The sequence below is a fragment of the Gossypium raimondii genome, chromosome 9 (genome assembly GCF_025698545.1).
Source record: "Gossypium raimondii isolate GPD5lz chromosome 9, ASM2569854v1, whole genome shotgun sequence".
NCBI lineage: Eukaryota > Viridiplantae > Streptophyta > Magnoliopsida > Malvales > Malvaceae > Gossypium > Gossypium raimondii.
The window spans coordinates 49818873-49846556 of record NC_068573.1 but is presented as its reverse complement, the minus strand read 5'-3'; the positions used below and the strand labels follow the sequence as shown (position 1 = coordinate 49846556).

General features: G+C 35.0%; 4 protein-coding genes across 10 annotated transcripts; 3 read left to right on the top strand and 1 right to left on the bottom strand.

Annotated features, from left to right (window-relative positions):
* Window positions 1-3895: 3895 nt before the first annotated feature.
* On the bottom strand, window positions 3896-6715 carry LOC105800847 (uncharacterized). 3 transcript variants are annotated; one of them, XR_008188675.1, is made up of 4 exons: window positions 5519-6715; window positions 5320-5422; window positions 4414-4615; window positions 3896-4319 (listed from the first exon to the last, which is right to left on the bottom strand). XR_008188675.1 is itself a non-coding variant. In XM_052620691.1 (4 exons), the coding sequence occupies exons 1-4, from the start codon at window positions 5930-5932 to the stop codon at window positions 4313-4315; spliced, it is 624 nt and encodes a 207-aa protein (XP_052476651.1). In that variant the 5' UTR covers window positions 5933-6712; the 3' UTR covers window positions 3896-4312. The 3 variants fall into 3 exon arrangements, 2 of the variants coding, with proteins under 2 accessions (XP_052476651.1, XP_052476650.1); XM_052620691.1 differs by having other exon boundaries at window positions 4516-4615; window positions 5519-6712; XM_052620690.1 differs by lacking the exon at window positions 3896-4319 and having other exon boundaries at window positions 4326-4615.
* A 13-nt stretch (window positions 6716-6728) lies between these two features.
* Window positions 6729-12880, top strand: LOC105800846 (dual specificity protein phosphatase PHS1). 2 transcript variants are annotated; one of them, XM_012632200.2, is made up of 11 exons: window positions 6729-7270; window positions 7453-7530; window positions 7656-7798; window positions 8154-8358; window positions 8744-8920; window positions 9086-9246; window positions 9607-10696; window positions 11106-11252; window positions 11365-11592; window positions 11955-12112; window positions 12263-12880. In XM_012632200.2, exons 1-11 carry the CDS (start codon window positions 7211-7213, stop codon window positions 12621-12623), a joined length of 2808 nt encoding a protein of 935 aa, XP_012487654.1. In that variant the 5' UTR covers window positions 6729-7210; the 3' UTR covers window positions 12624-12880. The 2 variants fall into 2 exon arrangements, with proteins under 2 accessions (XP_012487654.1, XP_012487655.1); XM_012632201.2 differs by lacking the exons at window positions 6729-7270; window positions 7453-7530 and having other exon boundaries at window positions 7659-7798; window positions 8159-8358.
* A 1131-nt stretch (window positions 12881-14011) lies between these two features.
* LOC105800832 (uncharacterized) lies at window positions 14012-18378 on the top strand. The gene is made up of 5 exons (XM_012632179.2): window positions 14012-14144; window positions 15030-15372; window positions 16810-16926; window positions 17016-17446; window positions 17750-18378. Exons 2-5 carry the CDS (start codon window positions 15073-15075, stop codon window positions 17994-17996), a joined length of 1095 nt encoding a protein of 364 aa, XP_012487633.1. The 5' UTR covers window positions 14012-14144; window positions 15030-15072; the 3' UTR covers window positions 17997-18378.
* A 2516-nt stretch (window positions 18379-20894) lies between these two features.
* LOC105800830 (protein BONZAI 2) lies at window positions 20895-27425 on the top strand. 4 transcript variants are annotated; one of them, XM_052620689.1, is made up of 17 exons: window positions 20895-21240; window positions 21583-21630; window positions 22567-22715; window positions 22814-22862; window positions 23213-23269; window positions 23501-23689; window positions 23784-23918; window positions 24247-24308; window positions 24389-24491; window positions 24577-24691; window positions 25733-25809; window positions 25893-26030; window positions 26129-26293; window positions 26427-26540; window positions 26659-26755; window positions 26870-26968; window positions 27058-27425. In XM_052620689.1, exons 1-16 carry the CDS (start codon window positions 21103-21105, stop codon window positions 26962-26964), a joined length of 1731 nt encoding a protein of 576 aa, XP_052476649.1. In that variant the 5' UTR covers window positions 20895-21102; the 3' UTR covers window positions 26965-26968; window positions 27058-27425. The 4 variants fall into 4 exon arrangements, with proteins under 4 accessions (XP_052476649.1, XP_012487630.1, XP_012487629.1 ...); XM_012632176.2 differs by having other exon boundaries at window positions 26870-26979; XM_012632175.2 differs by having other exon boundaries at window positions 26870-27425.
* The last annotated feature ends 259 nt before the right edge of the window (window positions 27426-27684 follow it).

Genomic DNA, 27684 nt, shown 5'->3' with positions numbered 1-27684 from the left:
CGATTCCTCAATCAGTAAGGGAGTTGAACAGCTTCCTTGGCCTCACAGGCTACTATAGGAGATTTATATAGAACTATGGTGTGATTGCTCGCCCTTTGACTAATTTGCTGAAAAAGAATGGGTGGGAATGGTCTGACCAGGCTACTGAGGCTTTTCAGGCATTGAAACAGGCCGTGTGCACAGCTCCTATATTTGAGCTTCCTAATTTTCAGCTAAAGTTTACAGTGGACACAAATGCTAGCGGGTTTGGCATTATGGTTGTTTTGCAGCAACAAGGTAGACCGGTGGCCTTCTATAGCAAGGCTATTGGAGTGCGCCATCAAGCCTTATCGATTTATGAGAAAGATATGCTAGCAGTTCTATTGGCGGTTCAAAAGTGGCATACCTACTTGGTGGGTCGACACTTCAAAATTCGAACAAATCATCAGAGTTTGCAGTTTTTATCGGATCAAGTGGCTGTTACCCCATTTCAGCAATGTTGGATAGCCAAAATGTTAGGCTATGATTTTGAAGTCTCTTATAGGAGAGGCATTAATAACAAGGTTGCTGATGCTCTCTCTCGTCAACCACAGTTGGAACAGTGTCTGTACTATCAGCTGTCAGCTAGTTCAGTGATTTCAGATCTCTTAGAACGAGTGAAAAACTCCTATATTTTAGACGGTTGACTACAGAAAATTATTCAAATATTTTGCAGTCACAAACTCATGATCAAAAGTATTTGTGGGATGGTCAATTTTTGTTTCGAAAAGGAAAGATCGTGGTGGGGAAGAATTCACAGCTGCGTCACGAATTGTTCCTTCATTTTCACGCGAGTGCCACTGGTGGTCATTCAGAGGTACATGTCACCAGGAAGCGACTGTCGAGCCTACTGTATTGGAAGGGACTTACTTCAGATGTTAAGACATGGGTCAGAGAATGTATAGTGGCTTCCCTTGGTCTTCTACAGCCTTTGCCGATACCTAACTGAGCATGGTCTGTAATCAGTATAGATTTCATTGAAGGGTTGCCATTTTCAGACAAGAAAAATTCAATTCTAGTAGTGGTAGACCACCTCACTAAATATGGTCATTTTTTGGCCCTGACTCATCCATACACAGCTAAAAAGGTGGCCCAGGAGTATTTGACTCATGTCTACAAACTTCATGGCATGCCGGACTCCATTATCTCGGACCGTGATAAAATCTTTGTTAGTGGTTTTTGGTATGAGCTATTCCAGAAATCAAGTACTAAGCTTCTTTTATCCACAGCTTACCACCCTCAAACGGATGGCCAGACTGAGGTCCTAAATAGGTGCCTTGAGAGTTATTTGAGGTGTATGACAGGGGAGACACCTACACACTGGTTTAAATGGTTACCCATTGCTGAATGGTGGTATAATTCTTCATTTCATTCCTCTATTCAACTTACCCCGTACGAGGCCTTGTATGGGCAGCCCCCACCCACGCATATGCCATATTTGGCTGGTGTTTCTTCTGTAGCAGTGGTGGACCGAAGCTTACGAGCTAGGGAGGTTGCCAGTAAGTTATTACAGTTCTGTCTTAAGAAAGCACAGAGTTGAATGAAGCAGTTAGTAGACAAGCACCGCTTAGAGAGTAGTTTTCAGGTTGGTGATCTGGTCTATTTGCGGTTGCAATCTTACAGGCAGCAATCAATTCGAAAACTTGCCAACCAGAAATCATCTCCAAAGTATTATGGGCATTTTCCGGTGATACAGAAAGTAGTACAAGTGGCTTACACTCTTCAACTACCATAACACTCCCGGATTCATCCCACATTCCATGTTTCCCAATTGAAAAGGCACATTGGGTCAGCTCCTACTCAGGCGCAATTACCATTGGTGGATGCTCATGGTGTTTTGCCAAATGAATCAATTCGCATTCTGGACAGAAGAATAGTTAAGAAAGGGAATCAAGCTTTGACTGAAGTTTTAATCGAATGGGCTGGTTCTTTCCCTGAAGATGCAACATGGGAGTCCCTCACTGCGATTCAATCTAAATTTCCTTATTTTCATCATTGAGGCCAATGATTTTTTTTCTGGAAGGGAGTATTGTTATGACCTGAAAAACTAGTAGAAAGGAAGTTTGTGGAATTTTAAGAAAAACGGAGAGTTTTGAGGGGAGTTTTAAGTTTAATTGAAATAGGGAGTTTTAGAGAGATTAGCTATACGATGCGTTTTAGTTGCAACAGATTTGACCACGTCATTTTGTTAGTTTTTCCTTAAATTTCATACAATGCATGAGGTAGCAGTTATCGAATGAAAATTAAACATTTCAGTACTCTCTATTTCTCTCTATTTTTCTCTTATTTCCTTCTCCGATTATCTTCTTTTCTTCTCTCAGATTTCTGGTTCGTATCAAAGGGTTAGAGATTGGGTGGATTCTAGGATTACAGTCAAGGTTTGGTGAGATGGAGATCGGACAAAATATTGAGGCAACTGCAACTTCCTCTCTGTGAATACATAGGCAAGAAAACAGCATAGATACATGCAGGAAAAAAAAAAGAAAAAGAAACCTAATAGTGATACAAATGAAACATTTCAAAGAAACAAAAAAAAATAACACATAAATCCTACTCTATCTTACTCAGACACAAGCATCAGATGCAAGTATACATCTGGCATGGGTATGGTTAAATTTTCTATGTTTTTCTATATATTTGGATGATCATTGGAGGTCATATCTTGATATCCATATGTCAAACACAAGAGTATGAGCAACACAAAACCTAATTAAACTTAATTACAAGATGGGAAAAATTGGAAATCCTGCATCCAACTCCTATGAATGCAACCATAAATACCTGGTGCAACCTAAGATATCACTCAATTTTCATCAAAGAAGGAAGAACACAAGCAACAATTGAAACATCTAGCCAGATCATCTAAAATAAAACACACTGCACCCTTTACAAACACATGATAAGTACCATAGCAAATTATTCCACACTAAAGCAAACTTGAAGTAGCATGGTGTATGGAGATATTAAAACAAACCCAACACATAGACTCACTCAAGAAAATAGATAATTCAACAGATATCACGCCGTTGTCGGGGAAAGAACCCGGGTCTCCCGGGTGACTGGCGGGAATACTCACCACTATACTACGACAAGTTGTTAACGATGTCATAAATTTAAGGGAATATACTTGATTGACTAACGTAAAGATACGTAGTAATAATATAATAAGAAAGTTGCCAGGATATTTTAACCTCTCTATCTATGAAACCAACATTTTTAAGGCTCGAAAAGATAAGATATAAATTGACACTTAGGGTCTATTTGATTGCCAGTAGAATGTTTTCCGTAAAATGATTTCTGGAAAATGTTTTACTTTTCTGTAAAATGATTCTTGGAAAATATTTTACGGTGTTTGATTGAATCTGTAAAATATTTTCTCATTGTTTGATGATTTCCTAAAATATTTTCCGGAAAAGTTGTTTTACATATATTAATATATATTAATAAATTTTATATTTTAAATTGTTTTTACATGTATTACAATGATTTATTTATAATAATACTAAATTATTAAACTACAATATTAATCGTTATGAATTGAAAAAATTGTTTTCTTATTAGTTGGAAAAAAGTGAAGAGAAATGGCAAAAAATACCTTTTTATTTTATTATTTATTAAATGGGAAGTAAACTTCATACAATACAGCATTCTTGAGCAATAATTAAATTCCCAATAAACTAAACTTGTGATTAATTTGGTCAAAATCAATCAAAGCTTAGGAGTTTGACACAATTAATTCAACCTTTCTCTATAAAATGAAGTATAAGCTTTATGGTAATCGAACATCTCTCTTAAGATCATCAAATGTTTTGTGAGAGTCAAAATTTCTAATGGTTAACCATTTACAAATGATGAAGTATTGTTGTCTAAGAGAGAGTAGTGATATATGTATACCATATAAACATACACTACTTTTCTAAATGTCTTTAGATATTAACAAACTTTAATACAACAATACAACTACATGTTGTTGTCTAAGAGAGAGAGTAGTGATATATGTATACCATATAAACATACACTACTTTTTCTAAATGTCTGTGCATATTAACAAACTTTTATACAACAATACAACTACATGCATGGTATTGATCCTTTACCTCCTTTTATGTATGTATATGTACTAGCTGATGTAGAATTTTAAGGGCAAGACTGGCTTGAAGATTCTTCTTAAGTCGGGTCCTTCCTTCATGGGGAAAAAAAATACAGAACGAAGCTTGAATGAAGAAGAAGTCTCAACAACTTCAAGCTGCGTCATGATGATTGAGAAATTCTATTATACAATGATACACTAGATCTACGGCCTGCATCAAAAGGAAGTGTAAATATTTAGGAGAAGCAATGTTCCAATTGGAATAACAGGAACATTTAGGACCTGTGCAGGGTCTGCCTACTCACCGAAGAGAAATAACATCAGATTATTGTCAATATATATACAAGCAGATAATAACACTTCACAGAGAAACAATGCTTAAGCAATTTCACTTCAATAACACTTGCCAGGGGTAAAAGCAGTTTGAGTGATGATCTAGAAGACATATGGTCCAATGATAATGCCAACGTAGTGACTGCCGCCAATCCAGAACATTTCCTTCATAACCTTATAAAAACAAGACATTTTAGCACTCCTATATATTGTTCAAGATACAAAGTCAAAGTAAGATGAAAAGTTTACTTATAAAACTATTCCATCAAGTAGCCTACCGAGACATATAGAGCTCTTTTGGACTTATACAACAACGATTTTGATTCCATCTAAGGGCCTTAAAGAGTTCAAAATTAATTGGCTCTACTCATAAAGGACTCAAAATCATCCTGGTTGACATGCTTTAGCTGTGATAATTAAAATGCAACAGTTTGAACTCTTAGATCAGCCTCAATAAGCAAAATAAAAGGTTCAAGCATCAGATAGTTGAACCAAGCGTAGCATTTTCTTTTGTGAGTTTAACCAATATTATCAGTACCTAGATCAACATAATTTGTGCACAAAGTTTTCCATTCTTTTATCTATAAATAAATTGCTGTTAAAATGTTTAACTGGTCTAAGAAGTGATTATAAACTGTTTACAAGTCTATTTTAGTCGGTGCTGTGTCCAAAGGAAATGAAACTCAAGTTGGTCACAGCTACAAAATGCTAAATAAATTCTAATCATAATAGAACAGAGAAATTAAACATGCAGTTATGTGCTAATATAACAAACTATTTTGCAATACCAAAAAGGTAATAGCCAAAAGGATATGCAGTAATAGGTTTTACATAGGTCATAAATGTAGATGAACAAGCAAGTTTTTACAGAATCTTACCACATTGTGATAACATCGCATATAGAAAGATACTGCCCATAGAATGACCAATTGCAAGTAACTTGCCATCCTTTGGTTCATTCTTATCCTTTATGTATTCCATCTAAGATAAAAATTTTAGTTTAACAATACTCAAGTTAGTTGTCATGGCTTACGAATTGTCAGCTGGTGTACGCATCGCATAAGGGAGGCACCTCACCGCAGCAGAGACATCTTCTTCTAGGTAGTTGTCAAAGTCCCAATCATACTTGGAAATAAGATCAAGTTGTTTCTGCATATCTTTTAGTGCTGTAGAAATGCTGTTTTGCATATCAAAAGCACGTACTGGAGATGATCTTTCAGCTTCTTCAATTATATTTACAAGCTTTTCAATTAAATCCGTAATTTGACTGGAAAAAGCATATCTTTTTTCTGTTTCTGAAAACCTCTTATAATCTGTACCCTTACTATAAAAATCCTTCCTCTGAGAAATAGAATCTAAAGGGTCTATATATTGTCCAAAATCCATTCCTTGTGTACTCAATCCAGCACCTCTAAGTTCAAGAATCCAGGTATCATATCCTTGACCGCACATGAAGCGTGCGAACGAGGACTGAACATGAATTTGCATCATCAATAGACTTAAAAACAAGAACCCCAAGAAAGCTAAAAGCCTAGAAATGACAATCCAATAGAAGAAACTCTATAAACAGAACAAGCGTAACCCCACAAAGCCATAAGCTACGAACCACAATCCAATGGAAGAAAAGTTAAGAACACCGAGAAATACAATTAAAAGCTAAAAAATTAATAACAAAAAGAAACCCATAAAAGCTATGAGGTTTAGAAAATTACAAACCCATCACGTAGAAGCCTGGAAATTGCATTAATTCACCAACAGAAATAATTCAATGAGAATGAAGAATGGATTGAAATTCGGGTACAGGGTTGGAGCGGGGAGGATTGAGGGAATCGAAATGAAGAATGGATTGGAATGGGAGAAGCCACAGAAAATGAGTAGAAATGAAAGTGGAAATAGAAAACATACCTTTCCAAAGAAAGTCTGCAAAGAAAATTTTGAAGCTGAGACGATGAGAGTGTAGAGAAGGGAATGGAAAATGTCATACGGAAGGAAAATCGGTAAGACGTTTTCCAAAACTAAGGAAGTGATTGTGGAATTCATTTTCCTCCAATCAAACACTGGAAAATAGGGAAAATCAATTCTAAAAAATATTTTTCCCTATCAAACAGACCTTAAACTAATTATATGAAAATATATAATAAATTAGTTGCCAAAAACAGATTAACTGGACTACTTTTTGAGCTTCTTGGATCATGCACACAACGTTCCATAGAAAAAAAAAAGTGCTTACAAGTTATCTAGTACATGTTAAAGCAGCTTCATCACATGGGATGGATGGGTTACCATTATAATATTACCACCAATTTAGCTGCCCCCACCAAAGCCGAAAGGCTCCTGCTGAAGGTGACCTGGGAACTAACTATTACACCGTCACTGCCATCCATCATCATCATCCTTGCTGAAAATAAAGCAATAATCTGATGATGAAACTAATACAAAAGCTCCCACAGTCCCACCCACCCGAATCGTACTCCACTTTTTTCTGCCTCTATTGCTTGTTAACTACTAAAGGCGCCTGCTTTGCTGTAGCCTATAGGCTATAGGTGAAGAAACCCAATCATAGATCCCCAAAACACAGAAAATAAAAGATACAGTTTTCCACTGCCAAATTCTAATTGAAACTTAAAAAAGAAAAGAAAACTAACTATAACCCCCTTTTCCCCATCTTTCTCTAACTTGACCACTCAGCTATTTCTTTGGGCCTCGGTGGCCTCCAATTTTTTTTTCTATTTTTTCTTTTTATTTCTCAAAACTAACCTCCCAAAAAGAATGGCACAACACCAAAAAGAAAGCCCTGCTCCTGCAATCATCAACCCTCTACGTCTCCAGGTAAAAAAAAAGGAAAAAAAGAATTTTTTTTTTCGTTATCTCAATCAGTATCATTGTTTTTCTAAATAAACCCAATGATGTAAGAAATTTTAAAAAATTTTCTTGTCTAAGATTTCCCTCAATCTTTTTTTTTTTTTTTGCATTCCCATTTTTTTGATAAGTTTTATATGCAAGAATTACAGGAAAAAGAGGAAGACAAAGAAGTGGACCTTAGATCTTACGAACCTGACACCCCATTGCCCTTAACTGTCACTTCCCGGGTAAAAACATGACAAGTCTTTTTTTTTTGGTTGTTAGAAAGCCTAAATATTTCTTCTTTTTTTGAGCAATGTGAAACTGGGGAGTCCAAGAAAAAAAACATGATAATAATAAAAATGAAATGCAGGTATTGTATATGTTGGGAGATATAACAGCTGGTCCGGCGTATCGGTTCAGCCAATGGTTGGAACTGGTTCGTAAACGGAGCGGGAAAAACCGATCCTCTGGCTTCCCTAACCGTCCCAACAGGCTCGTCAACATGCCTTCTTGGTACGTCATTTCATAGTTCAATTAGTTGTCACTAGAAATAATTTGGTACTAATTTTTGAATTTATGAACTTTGTTTTGTTTAGCATTAGCATTGCCCTCGTAATCATGGAGTAATAATGGAATATCACTTTTCTGTATCTTTAAATTTTATTTCTATTACATTACCATGTTTTGGCATATATTTTATCCTCCAGAGGTAATCAGAAGCCACTGGAGGACTATTTCATTGGTTATAACCAATGATTAACCATCCCACAATTGAATATCATTAGTTTGTATAATAAGGAAATTGATGCGTCAAATTATCATGGATGAGATTTTTTCCTTGTTACTTCTCACTGTTATTATTGTTCAGTGCAGAAGAATCATCCACTGATTCACAGTCCCTTCCCTCCGCTGAGCAACCTTCCGAAATAAGTTTGTGGGATAGACTAGGTAAAGCAGCCATTTTGGACATCGAGTCAATCTCTTTTTCCTGGGACATGCTATCTTCACTTCACCATACTGAGCATAGCAGTAGCGCTGAACAATCCGAGGATGAACAGAATAAAGCCCTTGAGGTGTGTGATACATCATAACCATTATAGCTGGAATGACAACTTTCTTCAACTTTGTGTTAGCATTTGAATATTTGGTGTCCTATTCTTTATTTGCTTATCAGGTCTTCTTTATACATGGGATTTGGATGCATCTCACTTTAAATGGATTCATTTATTCAGTAGTATAGATAGTTTTCAGATGCCAAAAAGGGTAAATATACATAAATAATGAAGGTTTTGAACTGCTAGAGTTTGTGTTATAATTTCCATATACATTTTATGTGCTCAAAACTCTGGAGTTCACATACCAAGGATGAAGACTTTGCTTGACTCATAGATAAATCACTTCCTAATTAGTTATATTCTCATCTTCCACTTCATTTTATCTTTGGTCGTCTGCTTTTAGGTTACTGTAAATTCTGGAGGAGTTGTTTTCTTTGCATTATTCAACCAGCCTATATTTGATGATAATTCTCCAAAGGAAGCAGCAGCTGTTATAAAGTTTTCATCTTCAAGGATGGCCACGCAATCAGAACGCCTAGGTTATGAGTTTGCAAAGTGGCTAGGGATTCGTACACCTCAGGTTGTACCTTTGTACTCAGGTGTTCTGCGGTTCTACCATTTTGGCTATGAGTCCAACCTTCACAGACTGTCAGCATTTTGTTTTATCCCCCCCCCCCCCTTTTCTTTCTTTCTTTCTTTAAATCTTCCGTTGATGTCTTGATGAATACTTGTTCTTTTGGAACAGGCTCGAGTAGTTCATAATTGTAGCCCAGAGTGGCTCCAGATAAAGGAAGCCGCACAAAAAGCAAGAGTTACAGCAACCCAAGAAGGAGATGAAGTAGGTGAAGTCACATGTTCAGAGCTTCTGGAGGCACTAGAACTTAGCCGATGCCTTTTGCTGATGAGGTGAGAACAAAACTTAGTTTTATTAGACTTCAATGATCATCAAATTAGCTGATTGTGGTTATGGCCATATGGTTCCACTGATTGGTGCAAAACCCAGAGCCTTGGAATTCTGAAGTTTGGGCTCTGAAAATCCTTATATCAAGCAGTAGATTGTAGGTTGTCTCCGTGAAAGTAGCAATTTATTCTTGATTGCTGCAAATGTATGATGTTACTATTGCACAAAGTGGTCATATAATTCTTTATGCACAACGTAATTTAGATAAAGTTTGAGAGCAATTAGGGAAGAAAGCTAGACATCCAAGGAAAATAGTTGCATTGTTTTTGCATCATTTTGAACATAAAGAACCATGTCTTTTGCAGTTATGTTCATGGATTGCCTTTGTTGGAAAGCTCAAGTGCATTTGATTCAAAGGAGGCTGCAGAAAGAACTGCAGCAGCTTTGGGTAGGGTCTTGATGTTGGACCTTGTCATTAGAAATGAAGATAGACTTCCCTGCCGTCAACTAAGATGGCGTGGTAATCCTGCAAATTTGTTGTTAACAGACAAAACAAGTTCTGCAAATATTGGCTCCTTTGATGAAGCCTTTGACACTGCAATCAAACGATTCCGTCCAAGGGTGATTAGAGCTATTCAAAAGGAACGAAGGGCATCTTCAGTTGACTGCAGATTAAGCACTCATAGTCCAGGATTGACATCACAGAGCTCTGATCTTTCTGATATTATAGAATCACCAAGATCTAGTGACATGAGCCTAGTCGGTTCTTCATTCAGTGAGTCGTTCCATTCTGATTCCTACATTGTGGCTATAGACTCTGGTGTACCGCGTCGACCACCTATAGGAAAACGTTCAAATGATCAAGTAATGTATCCTAAATTGGTTGAGTTACTTCTCAATAGTTCTAGTTACTCCTCCAACTTGTTACATGATATTACATGTGGGAAATTAGGATCTGCCCCGCCAGAAGATACTGAAACAACTGATGTACAGGGGATGGAAGCGACCTCAGTTATTCAGGAATTTCGTAGTGGATTCCGTGCAGCTTTAAGGGATCTGCAGGGATTCCATATATTCCTGCTGACACTTCATCAAAAACTAGATAGCTTGTTACGCCAATTTTTGAGTATTATAAATAAGACAACATCAGGGGACTTTGACAAGGAGGATTATACAGTTCCCGAATCACCATATACTCCTTGCCTTGGAGGAGCTTCGTTCCCATTTACTCCAACTAAGGAGCGAATGCTTAGTGATAACCAAGCAGACAGTAGTGATTCAGAGTCACAGAGATCAGCTCCCAAAACATCATCTTCAGGGCACAGAGAAAGCCTGGACTCTAGTTCTCCTGTGTCACGAGATGGCTGGCATGGAAAGTTCTACAAAGGTAATGGAGAGCCACATAGGAGCTTACGTTTGACGGCCAAGCTTCGAGACTTCAATAAGTTTGCCAAGGTTAGTTATAGATGTAAAGTCATTTTAAAAGGAAAATTAGATATGTTAACGACTTATAGAGATTATTGAAAGGTGCATCTTTTTACCTTTGAAGTCTCTCCTTGACAAGAGTAAATGATGCATAGGTTGAGTCTTAAATACCAACTAGTCTTGTAGAAAATTCTGTAATGCATAGAACAATATCTTTGTTTCCTGCCACTAAACACTGCTTGGACTGGCTTAATGCTGATTCTATGTGCTTACGCATTTAACGATGACACCATGCATGTAGGAAGTAAATTCTTTTATAGCAGTGTTTGCAAGTTGCCACTTTGGGACGGTGCCATGTTAAATGTATTAATATTAACCTTTGACCGAGGTCAATCTTTTCTCTGTAATGCTCCATTATGAAATACTATTTTGCATTTAGGTTGATGCGGAATCAAGCAAAGAGTTGGAGCAATGGAATGAAATGCTTAAAAATGATGCTGTTAAACTCTGCCAGGATAACAATTTCAACACAGGATTTTTCGAGGGTAGTGATAATAACAGTGTCGTAGATGCTTATGAATTGAAGGTAATACCTTTATTCAGCTTCTTGGCTTTCTTGCTATGCATCTATTACTTCATTTTTTGAGGTAGCATTCTGCAGATGCTAATTGTCTCCTTTTGGCTATTATAACATACAGGTTAGGCTTGAGCATATTCTTGACAGGATAGCATTGATATCCGAGGCCGCTAACACAGAGAAACCATCTTTAATTACGAGTTGCTTGTTCATTGGTGGAGCACTGGCTGCGAGATCTGCTTACACACTGCAGCATTTTGGAATTACTCATATATTGTGTTTGTGCTCCAATGAAATTGGACAGGCAGATTCTCAATACCATGACCTATTCAAGTACAAAAACTTTTCCGTAAGTACCTTTTCTTCCCTTCTCATTTTTTGTCAGTTCCTTTCTAGTGAAGAAAGTTGCCTTGTTTGATGCATCTAGATGAAATCCGATTTTAGTTTTTGCTTATTTTCTCTGCTATGGACATCAAAAACTGAACTAACCAGGCTCAACTTCAAGTAGACCTGAACCACGATAATATTTGTGGTGGATATAACCACAGTGGGAATAGAAAGTGGTAACAACCATTTTATTTTTGTACACAAATCTTAGACTCGGCACTACGGAAGTGTTGAATGCAGAACCCTCTGATTTTGTGTCTCGGTTTTCTGCTACCTGCATGGAAATTTCTTCTATAACATATGCGATGTGCCGTATTGAAACAGATATATGACAATGAAGATTCAAACATCAGCAGTATCTTTGAAGAAGTTTGTGATTTTATTGATCACGTCGAACATACAGGTGGAAGAGTCTTAGTTCATTGCTTTGAAGGGAAAAGTCGGAGTGCCACAGTAGTGATCGCATACCTGATGCTACGGAAGTAAGTAGTATTTCATGCTATATACTTTTTACAGAACTTATACGTAGAAGGCTACATTGCTGCTAAAGTACCTCAAGTATCAGTAAACCTTAGGTTTCACTGGAATCTTTTTTTTCCAATCAAATCAAATATTATTGCTATTATGGGCAGGAACTTAACTTTATTAGAAGCATGGAACTCCCTCAAGCGAGCTCACCGTCGAGCCCAACCAAATGATGGGTTTGCAAGGATACTATTGGATCTTGATCGGAAACTGCATGGAAAGGTTTCAATGGAATGGCATCAGCGAAAACCAATGATGAAAGTATGTCCAATTTGCGGGAAGAATGCTGGTTTGAGCAGCAGCTCACTCAAGCTTCATTTGCAGAAAGCACACAAGAAGCTATCTTCAGGGAGTGTGGACAGTGCAATGACGATGGAGATACAAAAAGCTTTGGATGCACTCAAAATAAACCGTGGTGGGAGTGTAAGCCCCACACAGAGACAATCTCACTCGGTTATGGACCAGTAACGGTCGGTCTATATTTGGTCATTTTACTTGGAACCAAATCTCTGCAGTTATTAGTAGTAGTAATCTTGTTTTGTGGGATCACCATCTCAAATGGTGAAAGGGAGACAAGTTGGTTTTTTACAGAGTTATTTGCCTTGTTACTGCAAAGCAGATCAAGACTGGGTTTTAAGTTAAATGTTTTTAGAGTGCATTTCTGTATCATTGGCCATTGTCTTCTTTCAGCCAAAATAAATGAAAAGCCTTTTCTTTTTTGGCAACTAAGCTATAAACGGATGGATCATTAAAGAACAACCTCACAGTTTTGAGAATAAGATATTAGAAAAAAGACCCTAATCATGCTTTGAATGCATTTCAAACAAAAATTTCCATACATTTAATGATCAAGTGACTGCCAACCTAACAATTACCAGCTGTCTTTATTTAGAAATGCATCAATACCTACTCTTCTCCTTTCTATTCTGCTTTTTGAATTGTAATGCAAGTAATAAACACGGCTGTCTTTTTAGTACTTGATATTTCACCTTATTGCTATCCACATGCCAGATGCGTTCCACAACCATATGATAAATTTTGGTTTGAAATTTTCTCATCAAATCTCTACATGTTTACATCTTTACTACTTAAAACTTTTTTCATTTTGTATTGGTACTTAAACTATCTTCTGTTACTTGGTTTATTTTCATTCTTTTGTAATGGTATTTAAAAAACCTGGTTGACATGTAACACTAATTAGAATGTGTCATGTGGTATTATTTTTATTAAAATTAAAAATATTCAAAGAATAGAAAAAGTTTTTAAAGATTAAATACTTTTAAAAACACTTTGACTTTGACATACAGTTTACCAATGTTGACTGTGTTTTTTATCTTTTAAATATTTTCAAATTTTCATAAAATTTAAAAATATATACATTTTGTAATATTAAAAAAATTAAAATTTTTTCTAAAATTTATATATTTTGATTTTTTTAATTTTTAAAATTTAAGTTAAAATTTTTCAAAATTTCAATTTTTAGATATTAAGTATTTTTTCAAGTTAAACTTTTTATTTTTTGAATTTTTATTCATTATTTTGAATTTTTAGAGTTTAGAATTTTAAAAAAATTAAAATTTATTACAAATTTTCTACAATATATATTTTGAAAATTTTAAATTTATTTTAATTTCTAAAATTTAAATACTTTTTTCATTTTATAAAAATTCCAATTTTTATATATGATTATGACCTTTTAAATTTTAAATTTATATATTTTCTAAATTTATAAAAAATATTTAAAAACAAAATTTTGATTTTTTTTAAATTTTTATATATTATATGATTTTTTTAATCAATATAATATAGCCTATATTTTTATGAAGCCCAACACCATGTGCCTCAAGCTACAGTGTCTGCGTTCCATGGGCCTACTTTTTCACTGCTCTTGTTTTCCCCCCTTATTTGATCCGCGCTTTTCATAGTTCACAGTTCACGGTTCATACACCAAACGGAACAGAACTTCAAATGTTATTCAGAAAACAACAGGTCTTTAATTTATTTTTAGCAAATTCATTTTTCCTTTGTTTCTTTTCTTGTTTGGTTTTCCAGAATGCCATTTTCCCTTTTCCTCTTGATATCTGTTGGTCATGGTGGATTTTTTTTTAAATTGTTATTCTTGTTTTGAATTTTAGGATTGATTGATTCTCATCCGTTATAATCTTATCTTTTGGTTTTACTCGAGGTGTAAGTCAATAAAAATAACTGATAGCAATCTTTTTTAGCCTGAACAGGTTGCATGTTTTGAATGTAAATTCTTTTAGTAGAAAGAAATTTCTTTTTATCTTACGTAGGTAAATTAAGAATATATATTTGTTTTTTTAATCTGAAATCAGTAACCGGGTTACCTAACTAAGAAGCTGTAGATTTTAATTTTATGAATTTGGAAAAGATCATTTTTTCTCAGGTGATATTGAGTGGAGTATAGATTCCACAAAAAGATGTGGGTATAAATAGAGCATTCCTTAGTTATGTTACCTGAACTTGGGTGAGTTTGGATATGAGTACACACTCACACACATATATATATGGAGGATCTTACCAGTAGTGATGTCTGAATATGTGCCTGTCTTGAGTACTTACTGGAAAACGAAGAGTCCGTGTAATGTAGCTTCTTGGGAAAGTTTTGCGAAACATAGATTGGTTGCAAGGATGTGGTGGTTAATCTGAATGGATTGTGAATTACGGATCCTGCTGTGAATGAGATCATATATATTGCTTATTGTAATCCCTTTGGTGTTTTAGGTTCATAGTTTTCTCCGTCTTCCTTAAGTTATCATTTTTGCCTTGCCCCCCTTCAATGCTCTTGTCTACTGAGTGTTGTTCTAATGATTGAGATCAACTAAATGGAATCAATTTATTCAATCTTGACAGCCCTGTCCCTGAATAGAGAAGAGGTGAAGAAGTTTGTGAATAAATGTCTACCGCATATTACAATGATATTGCCATGCAGGCAAAACAAAATGATAAGCGTGACCAAGAGCAGCTTTCAGGTTTTATATTTATGTGCAATGCAAGAACAAAAACACAGTGCTACATGTACCGTGTTTTTGGTCTTCCTGCTGGAAAATTGGATGTTGTAGAGAAAATCAAGCCAGGCATGAAGCTGTTTCTGTTTGATTTCGAAATGAAGCTTCTTTATGGTACATATGAGGCAACCTCTGTTGGAACATTGCACCTGGAACAATCTGCTTTCAACGGGAGGTTTCCTGCCCAGGCAAGTAACATTATGCACTTAACTTAAAGATTTAGACATTTAAGATTTAAGCCTAAGATACATAACTGTAGATCATCTTCGTAGTTGGTATTTGAAATCCATGCTTAGATACCTCTTTGAAAGGTTTCTGGTAGCATTTTGCAGTCCCCCTGTGGCTTCTTTCTATCTCATAACTTGTCTTGTTTTTCCTTAGATGAAGGGATGCTATATCTGTTGCTTGTATAAGTCTCCATAAAGTTTGGACCGACATGGCATGGAATCTCTGTTCTAACTTTCTTGCTAGTTTCTGCTTTCTGTTTGACATGTAGAGACATCTAGGAGAACAAGGCTATGAGATGCTTATAGTGCCTTTTGGCCGCATTCTTTTTCGGTAGAACCTTGTTCCAGATTCTTGATGTGCAGTACCCTTGAGAAATAAAGAAAAAAACAAATTTATTTTTTGGCTGCATGGACATCAGTACTCTGGAATGGCATTACACCCGTTACTCATTGGAAATAAGCTTGTAGATTTAGTTCAATAACTCGTAGGAATATAATTTGGTGATTAGGCATTGATAGGTATTAGCATTGACCTTGCACAATATGGCATAACACCCATGGCTTATGGGAAACAGGCTCATAGGACTTAAGTACAATAACTATGGGAATGTATTCTGGCAATGAACCATTGATAGCTATTAGCATTGACCTTGAATGGTATGGCATAACACCCATGACTCATTGGAAATGGGCTTATAGGACTTAGTTCAATGAGCTAGGGAATAAATGTTGGCAATGAACATTAGTGGGCATTAGTATTGACCTCGCACTATGTGGCTTAGCACCCATGGCTCATGGGAAATAGGCTTGTAGGACTTGGTTCAATGACTTACAAGAATGACATTTGGTGATGAGCCATTGTTAGGTATTAGCATCAACATTGCAAAATATGGGATAAAACCCATGACTCATGGGAAATAGGCTTGTAGGACCTAGTTCAATGACTTAAAGGAATATAATTCGGCGATCAACCATTTTTAGGTATTAGCATCGATATAGCAAAATGCGGCATAACACCCAAGACTCATCAAGTGTTGGATTTTGTTCATTGACTTATAAGGATATAATTTGGCAATGAGCCATTGAAGAATATTAGCATTGACTTTGCAAAATATGGCATAACACCCATTACTCATCGGACATAGACTTGTAGGACTTAGTTAACAGGAATAAAATTTGGCAACAAACTATTGGTAGGTAATAGCATTAACCTTGTTCATATAAGGTTTTTAAGGTTTTGCTATTTCTATCTAGGAGTCCATATACACAAATGAATTCCATTGTAATGATGCTGGCATTTCTTTCTAATTGACTTGAAGCATAAGGCCCTACTTCATTCTAGTTAGATGATTTTCCCATTCTTTATTCCGTTTTTCATGCACATTCTGCAATTTTCAGGTGAGGTTTAAGATCTATAGTGCTTGTTTACCTTTGCATGAGAGTTCCTTTAGACGTGCCATTGAAAATAACTACCAGAAGGGTTTCAAGTTCAAGCAAGAACTCAACAAGCAGCAGGTGAGACGGATTCATGCGACATTTTCTTTTGCCTCTAATAATTTTCTTCATTCTCCATTTTGACTGAATATTGTTATACTATGGTGCAGGTGGGGAGTCTATTGTCAATGTTTCGGCCTTTGACAACACCAGTGCCTGGTTCTATGCAGCCTATGCTACTTCAACCTGTGGAAAATCAATTGAGGCTAACTTTTCCAAAGGATTCATTTCCACAAATCTTAGAGTCTCAAAAGTTTCAGCAGACCAGGCTTCAGCAAGGCATATGCCATCCAATGGATCCAAATGTAACTGGGTTGCAACTCAGTTATGTCCAACCAGTTTCAGAACCTTCTAATATTCAACATCATGTTCCTTTTCCAGAGCAGCATTATTTTGGATCCACTGAAAACATGGGCCATTCTCATCCAACTATGGTAAAACAAGTTTATTTGACACAAAATCATCAATATTATATGGCAGATGTTAAGCAGCCATATGCAGTTGGAAACCCTACCCAAACTATGCCAGACCAGTATAACAGGTGCCTTCCCTTTTTCATGGATGAGTTAGGATTTAGGAGTTGAATCTTCAGACTTGGAGACATTTATTTCTGGTTGGTTACTGTTAATGCAAAACCGTTTTGGCTACTTAAAAACAAGTCTGGGGCTTCTGAATCCCCTCCCCTCCTCGTATTTTCACCTGAAATTCATGGCTTTAATAAGCAATTTTCTCTACTCTGGAAGATTTTTGTTTTCTACAAAAAAAACCTTTATACCTAATGTTTCTTCCAAGCGTATTGAACTTCCTCTTTAATCTAATGCTTCTTATTTCACTGCAAATATAGCTATGGCACAATGGGAATTAATCAACAGCTCAGCATGGGGAATATTTATCAGTATGCATTAAAGCGAGAGGGGGAAACTGTTCAGCAGCAGGACAGTGCTATCCAGTACTATAATCCCAACACGTCACATGTAGTCACTCATGCAACTCCGTCAGTGATGTCATATATGCCAACAATGGGAGTACCCGAAGTGGCAAACCAGACTCTTCCCCTTGGTTTTTTACATCCCTTTCCAACTCGTCATTGACTTTGAAAGTGAGGTGATGTTGCCTCGAATCTGCAGAATGTTAGCATATGAAAATATTAGTGATTGTGCCAGGTATATCTTTGTTTGGCATGGCTTTAATTGTTCTACAATGTCTGAATTAGCATTAGGAATGTTGATAGTCTGTCGGTTTATTATGTTATGTAGTAAATACCAATGATGTCTAACATTCGTGTTCGATACATATTGTAGACATGGATAAGAGAATATGGCTCTCCAAAGGCCTTCAAAAATTCTTGGAAAAGACTTACAAAAAATTGAGCATATCATTGTAGTTGAATGTAGGACCACCTAGTGCAGGTTGATGTGACTAAACAGTAAACCCACCATTTTGATATAGGATTTCCTTGACAGAAGTATGAAATCTTTTTCCCTCGCTCTCTTTACTGTTCTAGTTTTGATTGCCATGCCGTGAAAGTCAAATTAGATTTATCATGATGATATGCAATCAGAACATGAAGTTAACTGTATTTGATTGTTTTTTTAGCAAATTAGGTGTTTTAGCTGAAGGATAAAAAGCAGATACTAGACCTTGTGTTTAGACACCATATGCATATCTCAAAATCATTTTAATGCAACAAAATACATAAATGATCTATTTGCATGTCTGCATCTACATCCACTCTCCCCCACCCCACCGTCCACCATCTCTACTTCTAGTGGTTGACATCCAGACCTTATTGCTTTGTTGACTTAATGACATTTATTGTTTATGGAAAATCAAACATGAGATATAATCTGTTTGGAAATGGCCACCATGTAAGGCCTCTTTTAGACTAAATGAAGGTACTAGTACTTGATTTCCACTACTCTTGGCTTGGATCTCTATGATTCGCTAAGAAGACAGCTCTTCGATTCCATAATTGTGCACCATAAAACTCCATGATGGGGTTTCCTTAATCTGTCTCTCATTGTCTTCACTTTCACAATATCCAAGACCTCTTTACATATGAGAGATATTAAACAGTATCAGTAGGTATTAAAAATCTATTTATAATATGCTATATGTAAAGTCACTGGGGTCATAAAAAAAATCATTTGTTTTGTTGTCCATTATCAATGCCTAGTTAATTTATGATTTGATATACCGTCCTGATGAACAGAAAAGAAAAGAGGCCTTTGCCAATTACATGGGTATGGGGTGTGGTCTACTAATTATGCTTTGCTTTTAGGAGTTTAGCGGTGAACAAAGCCGTAGACAGGTGACTAATTCTGCCTCTGTGGGGTCCGGCCATTGTCGACAATTCTTTCTGTTTCACGACTTGCCTGCCATGTATGAATTGTCCTTCTTTTCAGCTGCTCTTCAATAAGCTCTTTTTTCTGATCAGGAAACCGAGTTGAGTGTCTGATTAAAGATCGAATTATTCATCTGATTTGATAGGTTGAAATTAGCTGGGACTAGCTTAGAGGCCCGATTCGAATCCAACTTTTAATAATAAAATTTATATTTTTATGTAAATTAAAACATTGATCTGTAAATATTTTTAAGAGTAGTAAAATAGGCTCGGCGTAAGGAATTTAAGAATTTTTTGGATCACTACTTGACCCCTCACCATATATGATTCAACCTCTTTATTTAAACGGAAGTTGAGTTATTCTTGTAGATTTGATTAATCCGTCTGATTTGTTTAAAAATAAAAATATATTATTATGCTACGATTTAATAATTAAATTTTTACAAATAATATTTTGAGCCGAAAAGGATTTTGCTCAAAATTCAAAGAGATTATGGAAAACTTTTGGGTGAAGTGTGAAGTTTTATTTGTTTAGTTGCTTATCATGGTAATGTCTCCATTTCTTTAAATAAATAATTATTATTTTTATAAAACAAGTGGGGACCATTAAATTAAAAGAAAGAAGACATTATTATAATATTATTTTAAACTTTAAAAAATACACGTCCATCAAGTCACTAAAGTTAATTTGATTGTTTGTGTTTGTAATTATTTAAAATTTAATTTATTAGTAATTTAGGATTAAGCTATAAGTTGTTGTGTTTAGTTTAATATTTGGTGAGTTTACATATAAAGTTTATAAAAAATTAAAAATTATTTTATTAAAATTTTAATTATAAAAAATTAAAAATTATTTTATTAAAAGTTTAATTATAACTGGCTTTTTAATCATATGGTTGTTGTTAACTAATTTAATTTTTATATAATGTAACTTTTATATAATTAAATTTTATTTAATTTTGTATTTATTTAACAGTATTTATTTATTTTTGAAACAAATTAACTGAATTCATTTTTTGATTACAAAATTACAAACACAAAAATTTATAACATAATCCTAAATTACTAACAAATTAATTATAAAATAATTACAATATTCATACAAAAATTACAATATTACAATATATCCCGACATTACAACATTCATACAAATTACAATATTACAATATTCATACAAAATTATAATATTACAATATTCATACAAAATTACAATATTCATATAAAAATTACAATATTCATACAAAATACTAATGCAAAACTATAAATACAAATTTAATTATAAAGTAATTACAATATTCATATAAAATTACAATCTTCATTGGCGTTTCTCTATGAGGCACATTCATTGGCGCCTACCTGATAGGCGCCACCCGACCCGACCCGTTGACCGTATTTTGACTTGTATTTTTTTTATAAAAATTATTAAAAAATATAAAAAATATTTTATTCAAAAAGAATTTTATTATTATTTTTTTATTCATTAGCACTTATCTAATATGCTCCAATAAAAAAAGTAACCAATTTTAATAAATACTTTTTCTACACTCTATTTCAGTAGATTTTTTTTTTCACCTATTTGTGTAAAAAAACCCCAAAACGCGCCTTTAGCTAGTAGTAGAAAAAAAAAAGTAGTCAACAACTTGAAAGTTTTTTTTTTTTGGCCTGAACAACTTGAGAGCTCGATTTTAGTCTCCACTATTTCCATTTTTTTAATAAATATCGAAGACTCTGTTCTCTCTCTTTCTTTACTTCAATTTCTTTATAATTAATTTTTCCTTATTTTTTGAGCTCATGCATATATATTGTTTATGATTGGTCGAACTTGAGAAAACAGCTCGTGAATACAGTTATAGATGGGAAATTGCTGCTCCGACGTCGGCGGCAGGATGGCAGCTGTTGGTGGCACCGCCGCCATCACTGGCAACCAAAGCGACGCTGTCGACATGTACTTAAAATCTCGTGGCATCCACGGCATCCTCTCTCAGATCGAGGTTTTTTTTTTAGTGATACTGAGCAAATTGCCTGGTTTTAGCTTGTAATGAACGTTCGAATTTGCTTTGTTACCAAGCAGAGTTGATGATTCACTAATCTGTTTAACGCTGCTTCTTTTACGGCTTAATTTGACCATTTTTTCAAATTTAGAGAATAGAAATTTCTAGGTTTAAATTACTATTTAGATTTGGAGTCTCTGGTTTTGATCAGTGTTGACTAGATAAGCTGGCGTCTATTACGCTTTATCTATATTTGTGAAAATCCTTCTTTTTTCTTTGTTCTTTTGTTGCAAACTATTTGCCGTGGCATTGGCTCTTAAGTGTGATTTTTTTTTTTGGCAGTTATCATTTTCTGCTACAAATTTGCGAGACCGGGATGTATTCTCCAAGGTATGTTCGTGTATGAATATGCTGGAAAGATAGACCCCAGCTTATTCGCTCTACAAGCGATGTAGTCATCAAATTCAATGTTGTAATTTTCCAATACCATACTTATACTTTGCTGTTCAAATTGAATTATCGTGAACAATTGATTCAAGCATATGGAAGTTCTGCTCTTAAGGGGTAGCCTTTGTTTGCATTAGTTTCATAGCTGGCATTAGAGTTTGTGGAGGGTTTTCTGGTGTGGGGTGACTTAATGATGCCTTTAAACAAGTGGAATTGGGAAGTTAAAATTAGGGAGTTCAAGTTCAGAAGGCACTCTGTATGGAGAAAGCCTTTGTAAACCACTTTCTTTGAATTGAAACTTAGATGCCATATAGATAAGTTAATATTTGCATTTAATACAATCAATAAAGAGATGCTAGCTGATATTTGTTGAGAAGAAGTTCGATGCGTTCTTGCGTGATTGGTCATTACAGTAGTAGTTTTACCAAAGTTATAATTAAAGCCATGCTTCAAGGAAGAAATATTTGAGGCACTCACATGATGCAAAGTACTTAAAGAACTCTTTAACTAATCCCATATCCAAATTGATCAAGAAATGTCTCTTAAAATCCTTGGGATATGATCTTAATGAATACAAAAATCATCTCACTAGCTCTAGGATTACTACCATCACTTTGATTGCCCCTTTTGTTCATATGATGATATTTCAAGAAAAATTTCTGAGATAGGGACTGATTTGAAAATCTATAATAAATGAAAAGTAAGCTTATGCTCAGCTTTAGATTGAACGCTCAGTCGGCTCTTACAACATTTCAATTGCAGTTGTTGTATCAGTTAATCATTTTAGGTACTTTGCTGCCATGCTTAACTTGTTAGTCTTAAGAACCGTCTTTTTGTTTCAGAAATCTTAGCCTGATACATAAGATTTGTTTGCTTTAGAGTGATCCGATGCTGGTGGTTTATATTAAAGAAAGAGATGGAGCAGTTATAGAAGTATTCCGTACTGAAGTAGTTCTCAATTCATTGAATCCTACATGGATCAAAAAGTACACAATTGCTTATCATTTTGAGGTTGTCCAAACCTTACTGTAAGTTCTATAGTTCCTATCCATTTTTTTTGGTCTGCGAAATGATGGTTTCATTTGTTTCATTGAAATTTACTTTGTTGGATCACACTTGATCACAGGTTTCATGTCTTTGATGTTGACACTCAGTTTCTCAATATTGAAGTAAAGGTATATTCGAGTAATGCTGCCTTTTCTTGTTCCTCCTCTCCAATCTTCCTCCCATTTTAAATAGTTAAGTTTACACACTGATAAACTCGGAGAAAATATGTATACTGTGTTTGTGATATACATTTTAAGTTTACACACTGAAAAACTTGGAGGAAATATGTATACTATTTTTGTGATATATATTAGTCTTTGTTTTAGTTGTTTAGGATTTGTTTTCTCAGAAGTCATATTTTATTAGCATGCTTGTTTCCACTTCTGTTATTGGAAATATACATAAGTTCTTCCTCAAATCATTCACGTGATATAACATATAAGCATGAAATATTTTATATGTACTCAATTCTGTGCAGATGCTTAAGCTGGAGGAGCAGCAATCTCTTGGTGAGGCAAGTTGTGCATTATCAGAGGTATAGCATTAGTATCTTCTAATTATATCTTTCCTTTTCTAGTTCCTGTCCTTGTTAACTATTTCAATGCAAGGATGTATTATATTGTAGTTGAGCTAGAATGCTTAGTTTAATTGCAAAACACATTGTTTTAAAATAAAACCTAGGGGTTGCCACTTGCTGTTTTGCTTTACTTCGTTTTGTTAAATTTCTAAGTTTTTACTCATCAAAAAATTGTTTTTATGTCTTCAGATTGTAACCAAACCAAACAGGTCTTTAACCTTGGATCTTGTACGTAGAGTTGAATCCGTCTCATCAACCCATTCCCAACACCATGGAAAACTTACTGTGCATGCTGAGGAATGCTTTAGCTCAAGGACTACAGCGGAGATGATGTTAAGTTGTTTAGATTTGGAATCTAAGGATCTCTTCTCAAAATGCGTATGCACCGCTGATTTCAAGTTTACTTTCTTTTTGTTATATTTTATCAGGAATATTAGTTATCATTTGGTGCACTTCTGGACTTATTTTGCAGGACCCCTTCTTGGTAATATCAAAACTTGTGGAGAGTGGGATTTCGATTCCTGTATGTAAAACTGAAGTCTTAAAGAATGATCATAACCCAACATGGAAGCCAGTATTTTTGAATATTCAACAAGTAGGAAGCAAGGTATGGAAAGTTTTTGTAGTACTTTTTGACAAAAACTACTATATCTGTACTTTGTTACATGCCGCTGCTAATATGGTCTAATCTTGGCCTTTTCAGGCCTTGTGAGAGATCAACGATTTTCCTTTCAATCAGTTTGTTCATTTAGTTCTTTTATAGTTGAATTTGGTTATTTCTACTGGGCTGTCTTTCAATTCAATCAGCTATATAAACATTCATGTGTCATGAGCAGATGTTTTCAAGTTTGATGTTGAGCATCTATTAATATGTTAGCCTATTTGTTGTTGTTTCTTGCTCGTCTTATGAATTTTGTTTTCTAATAAACATGCAGGATAGTCCATTAGTGATAGAGTGCTTTAACTTCAATAGCAATGGGAAGCATGATCTGATTGGGTAATTGTAGATCTTATTTTCCTTTTTCCTTATCCTGTTGGAAACTTGCTGATTTATCTTCCTTTCTTGGGTTTAATCAGAAAAGTCCAGAAGTCACTAGCAGATTTGGAAAAGATTCATTCTGGAAGGGAAGGAGAAAATTTATTTTTGCCAACTCTGGTTGGGCATGATTGCGAGAACAAGGTATAACTATATTAACTGGAATTAATTGAATAATGCAATTTTCATTTACTAGGCTTTATTTTGGTATTTGCCAACCTTTTTGCAGATATTAAAAAGCAAGCTTTTCGTGGAAAATTTCTCTGAGACTATCCAACATACCTTCCTGGATTACCTGGCTGGGGGAGTTGAACTTAACTTTATGGTGGCTATTGATTTTACGGGTACTATCCGGTTTACTTGTACCATAGACAAAATTTTCTTATGGACCTTGTTACTTTCTTTCAATTAACTTTTAGGAGGTCAAAGCATCAAGTCAGGTAGTCAGCTATGTCATATATGGTATTCTTTTTGTTTGTGCCGGTCTTATTTCTTATTTGCATTTGAGTTATATGTCAATATTTTATGCTAAAAGATTAAGTCTGCTTGGAGGCACAAAGCATAATCATTATTTCCCCTTTAGTCATCTTGGGTACATCAAGATGCCATGCACTTGGATACTCCCTTTTCATTTCATAGCATCTTGCAACATGGATATTTTCACCATATTTATATTCAGAATTTCAAAAGCTCTTATTTATGGCTTTTCCATTGTGTTTTGTGTATTTATTGCAAGTTTTTGTATTACTGTTCGGTTGGAAAAGTGACATGCGTGTTCTTACTTTAGAAATGTCCATTTAAATTTTTATTAGTGGTCTTTGTACCTTTAGCAAATGTGCAACCCAAAATCAGCATTATCATGATCAAAGGTCCCTATACACCATATATTGCTTGATTAGTCCCTTAACACCAAATTTACAATTGGGCTCGCAGTTAAACTCCTCTGATAATATTCTCTGCTTTGCTGGGAAGACAAATTGATTTCCTTAAAATTTTAACCAATATAGAACAGGTTATGAAAAATTGTGAACTTAAGGAAGATATTCAGTACAGCAAATAGTAACGCAAGTAAGCCAGTATGAATGTAAATCTGGCCTATGGTGAACTTTTTGGTTTAAAAATATAGTTGTGAATCAAACAAACAATTTTTAAGAGCACGAAGATCATTACTGCTATCATCTCTTCTTGTTTCTCGATGTTCCCTTTTCCCTGTACTTTTAAAAGATTTTTAGGATGAATACCTAAAATATGGCCATAGGATTTGGTTTTATAAATTTGAAACTGTTAGTTATATGGATATATGTTGAAGATATCATGCTGCACATGCTGCTTCCCAAAAGTGCCATAGGTTATGCACATTTCAACTTTTAATTCTGGTCTATCAGCTTCAAATGGAAATCCCCGTCTTCCTGATTCCTTGCATTACATTGATCCATCTGGACGGCAGAATGCATACCAGAAAGTAAGAATTGAAAGTTCTCCATAATTTTTTCCTTTTTCCTTTTTTGGGGACCCAACAATATGTGAGTGCATCTCTTCAACCAGGCAATCTATGAGGTTGGAGAAGTATTGCAGTTCTATGATACAGATAAGTGTTTTCCTGCATGGGGATTTGGAGCACGGCCCATTGATGGTCCAGTTTCTCATTGTTTCAACTTGAATGGAAGCAATAACTACTGTAAGGTAAGTAGTTGCAGTCACAAATATATTTTCAGTGCATTTTTTGCTCTTATCTTTTACTCTGTGTCCTAAATATTAACCAATTATTCATTCTATCTCAGGTTGAAGGAATCCGAGGCATTATGATGGCCTATACAAGCGCCCTTTTCAATGTTTCGCTTGCAGGACCAACACTATTTGGGCATGTGATTAACAAAGCTGCACTAATTGCCAGCCAATCTCTTGCCAATGAAGCTCAAAAATACTTTGTTTTGTTGATTATCACGGTAAGATGTAGGGAAGAAAGGGATTTCTTTTGGGAACTTGTATGAAAACGGTATCCGTAGCTGACATTCATTCTTTATTAGAAACTGGTTGCTAAATTTTCCACTGCGTCTCATACTTGTTAATGCTGTCTAGGATGGAGTTGTGACCGATCTCCAAGAAACCAAAGATGCACTGGTAAAAGCATCAGATCTCCCACTGTCGATCCTCATTGTTGGAGTTGGAGGAGCAGACTTCAAAGAAATGGAGGTACTTACTACTTAAAAGATTTTTATATCCATTTGAGTGAGAAGGATTGCTTCATTAATGGCGGGTACTTGACTAGAAGACTCAATTGAGTTATCAAATTACTAAACCTATTTTACAGATTTTAGATGCAGACAAAGGGGAAAGACTTGAAAGCTCGACCGGACGTGTTGCTTCACGTGATATTGTTCAATTTGTTCCATTTAGGGATGTACAAGGTTAGTCGTCTACTCATTCCAATGGTACTATGCAAAAAAAGAAAAAGAAAAAAAGAATTAAAATGCTTGGGAAATGATTTGTAGTTAGGTTATAACTATCGTTTTCCATTGCAGGTGGTGAAGTATCTATTGTTCAAGCGCTTTTGGCTGAATTACCGACACAATTTTTAACCTATATGCGAAGCAGAGATATTAAACCCAGGATTTGATTTTGTAAAAGCATTGTACATATCAGAATCCATTTTTTCTGTTTTCGTTTTCATACCTGAGTTTGTCTCTTATCAATTGTCATAATGTTTCAGTTTTTTGAGGCATGTTGTATCAAAGTCAAGCAATCATGCTTCTTGAGAGGCAACGAAAGATGAATAGATATATTCATTACCACGTTGCATTGAAGATTGATCAGGTCAACAAAAGCTTCACCTTGATTCCTAGTTATTGGAACTAAGGGTTCAACACTCTACCAACAGATCATACGGCTACTGAAAACACCTAGCTTTTGCTACTCGGCTGACAGGACATTCTTGTCTCACATCCTGTGTCCTTGATTGGTTGTAGGGAGAGATTTAATAGATTACGTAAGGTTTAAGAAATGTTTTTGTTGTTGAAAAGCTACCAATTATCTTAAAGGAAGAACTTTACTATTGAAATCTAGTAGAATTTTACCGTCTTTTATTTTGGCAAGATAATGAACAGATAAATAAAGTCAAATTTAAATTGGATTATACCGACAGCTCCAACCAACAACCACTCAAACTTCACTTAGGGTCTGTTTGATTGGCAGTAAAATGTTTTCCGTAAAATGATTTCTGGAAAATATTTTACTTTTCTGTAAAATGACTTATTGGAAAATATTTTCTGGTGTTTGATTGAATCTGTGTAAAATATTTTCTGCTGTTTGACAGATTTTTTGAAAATATTTTCCGGAA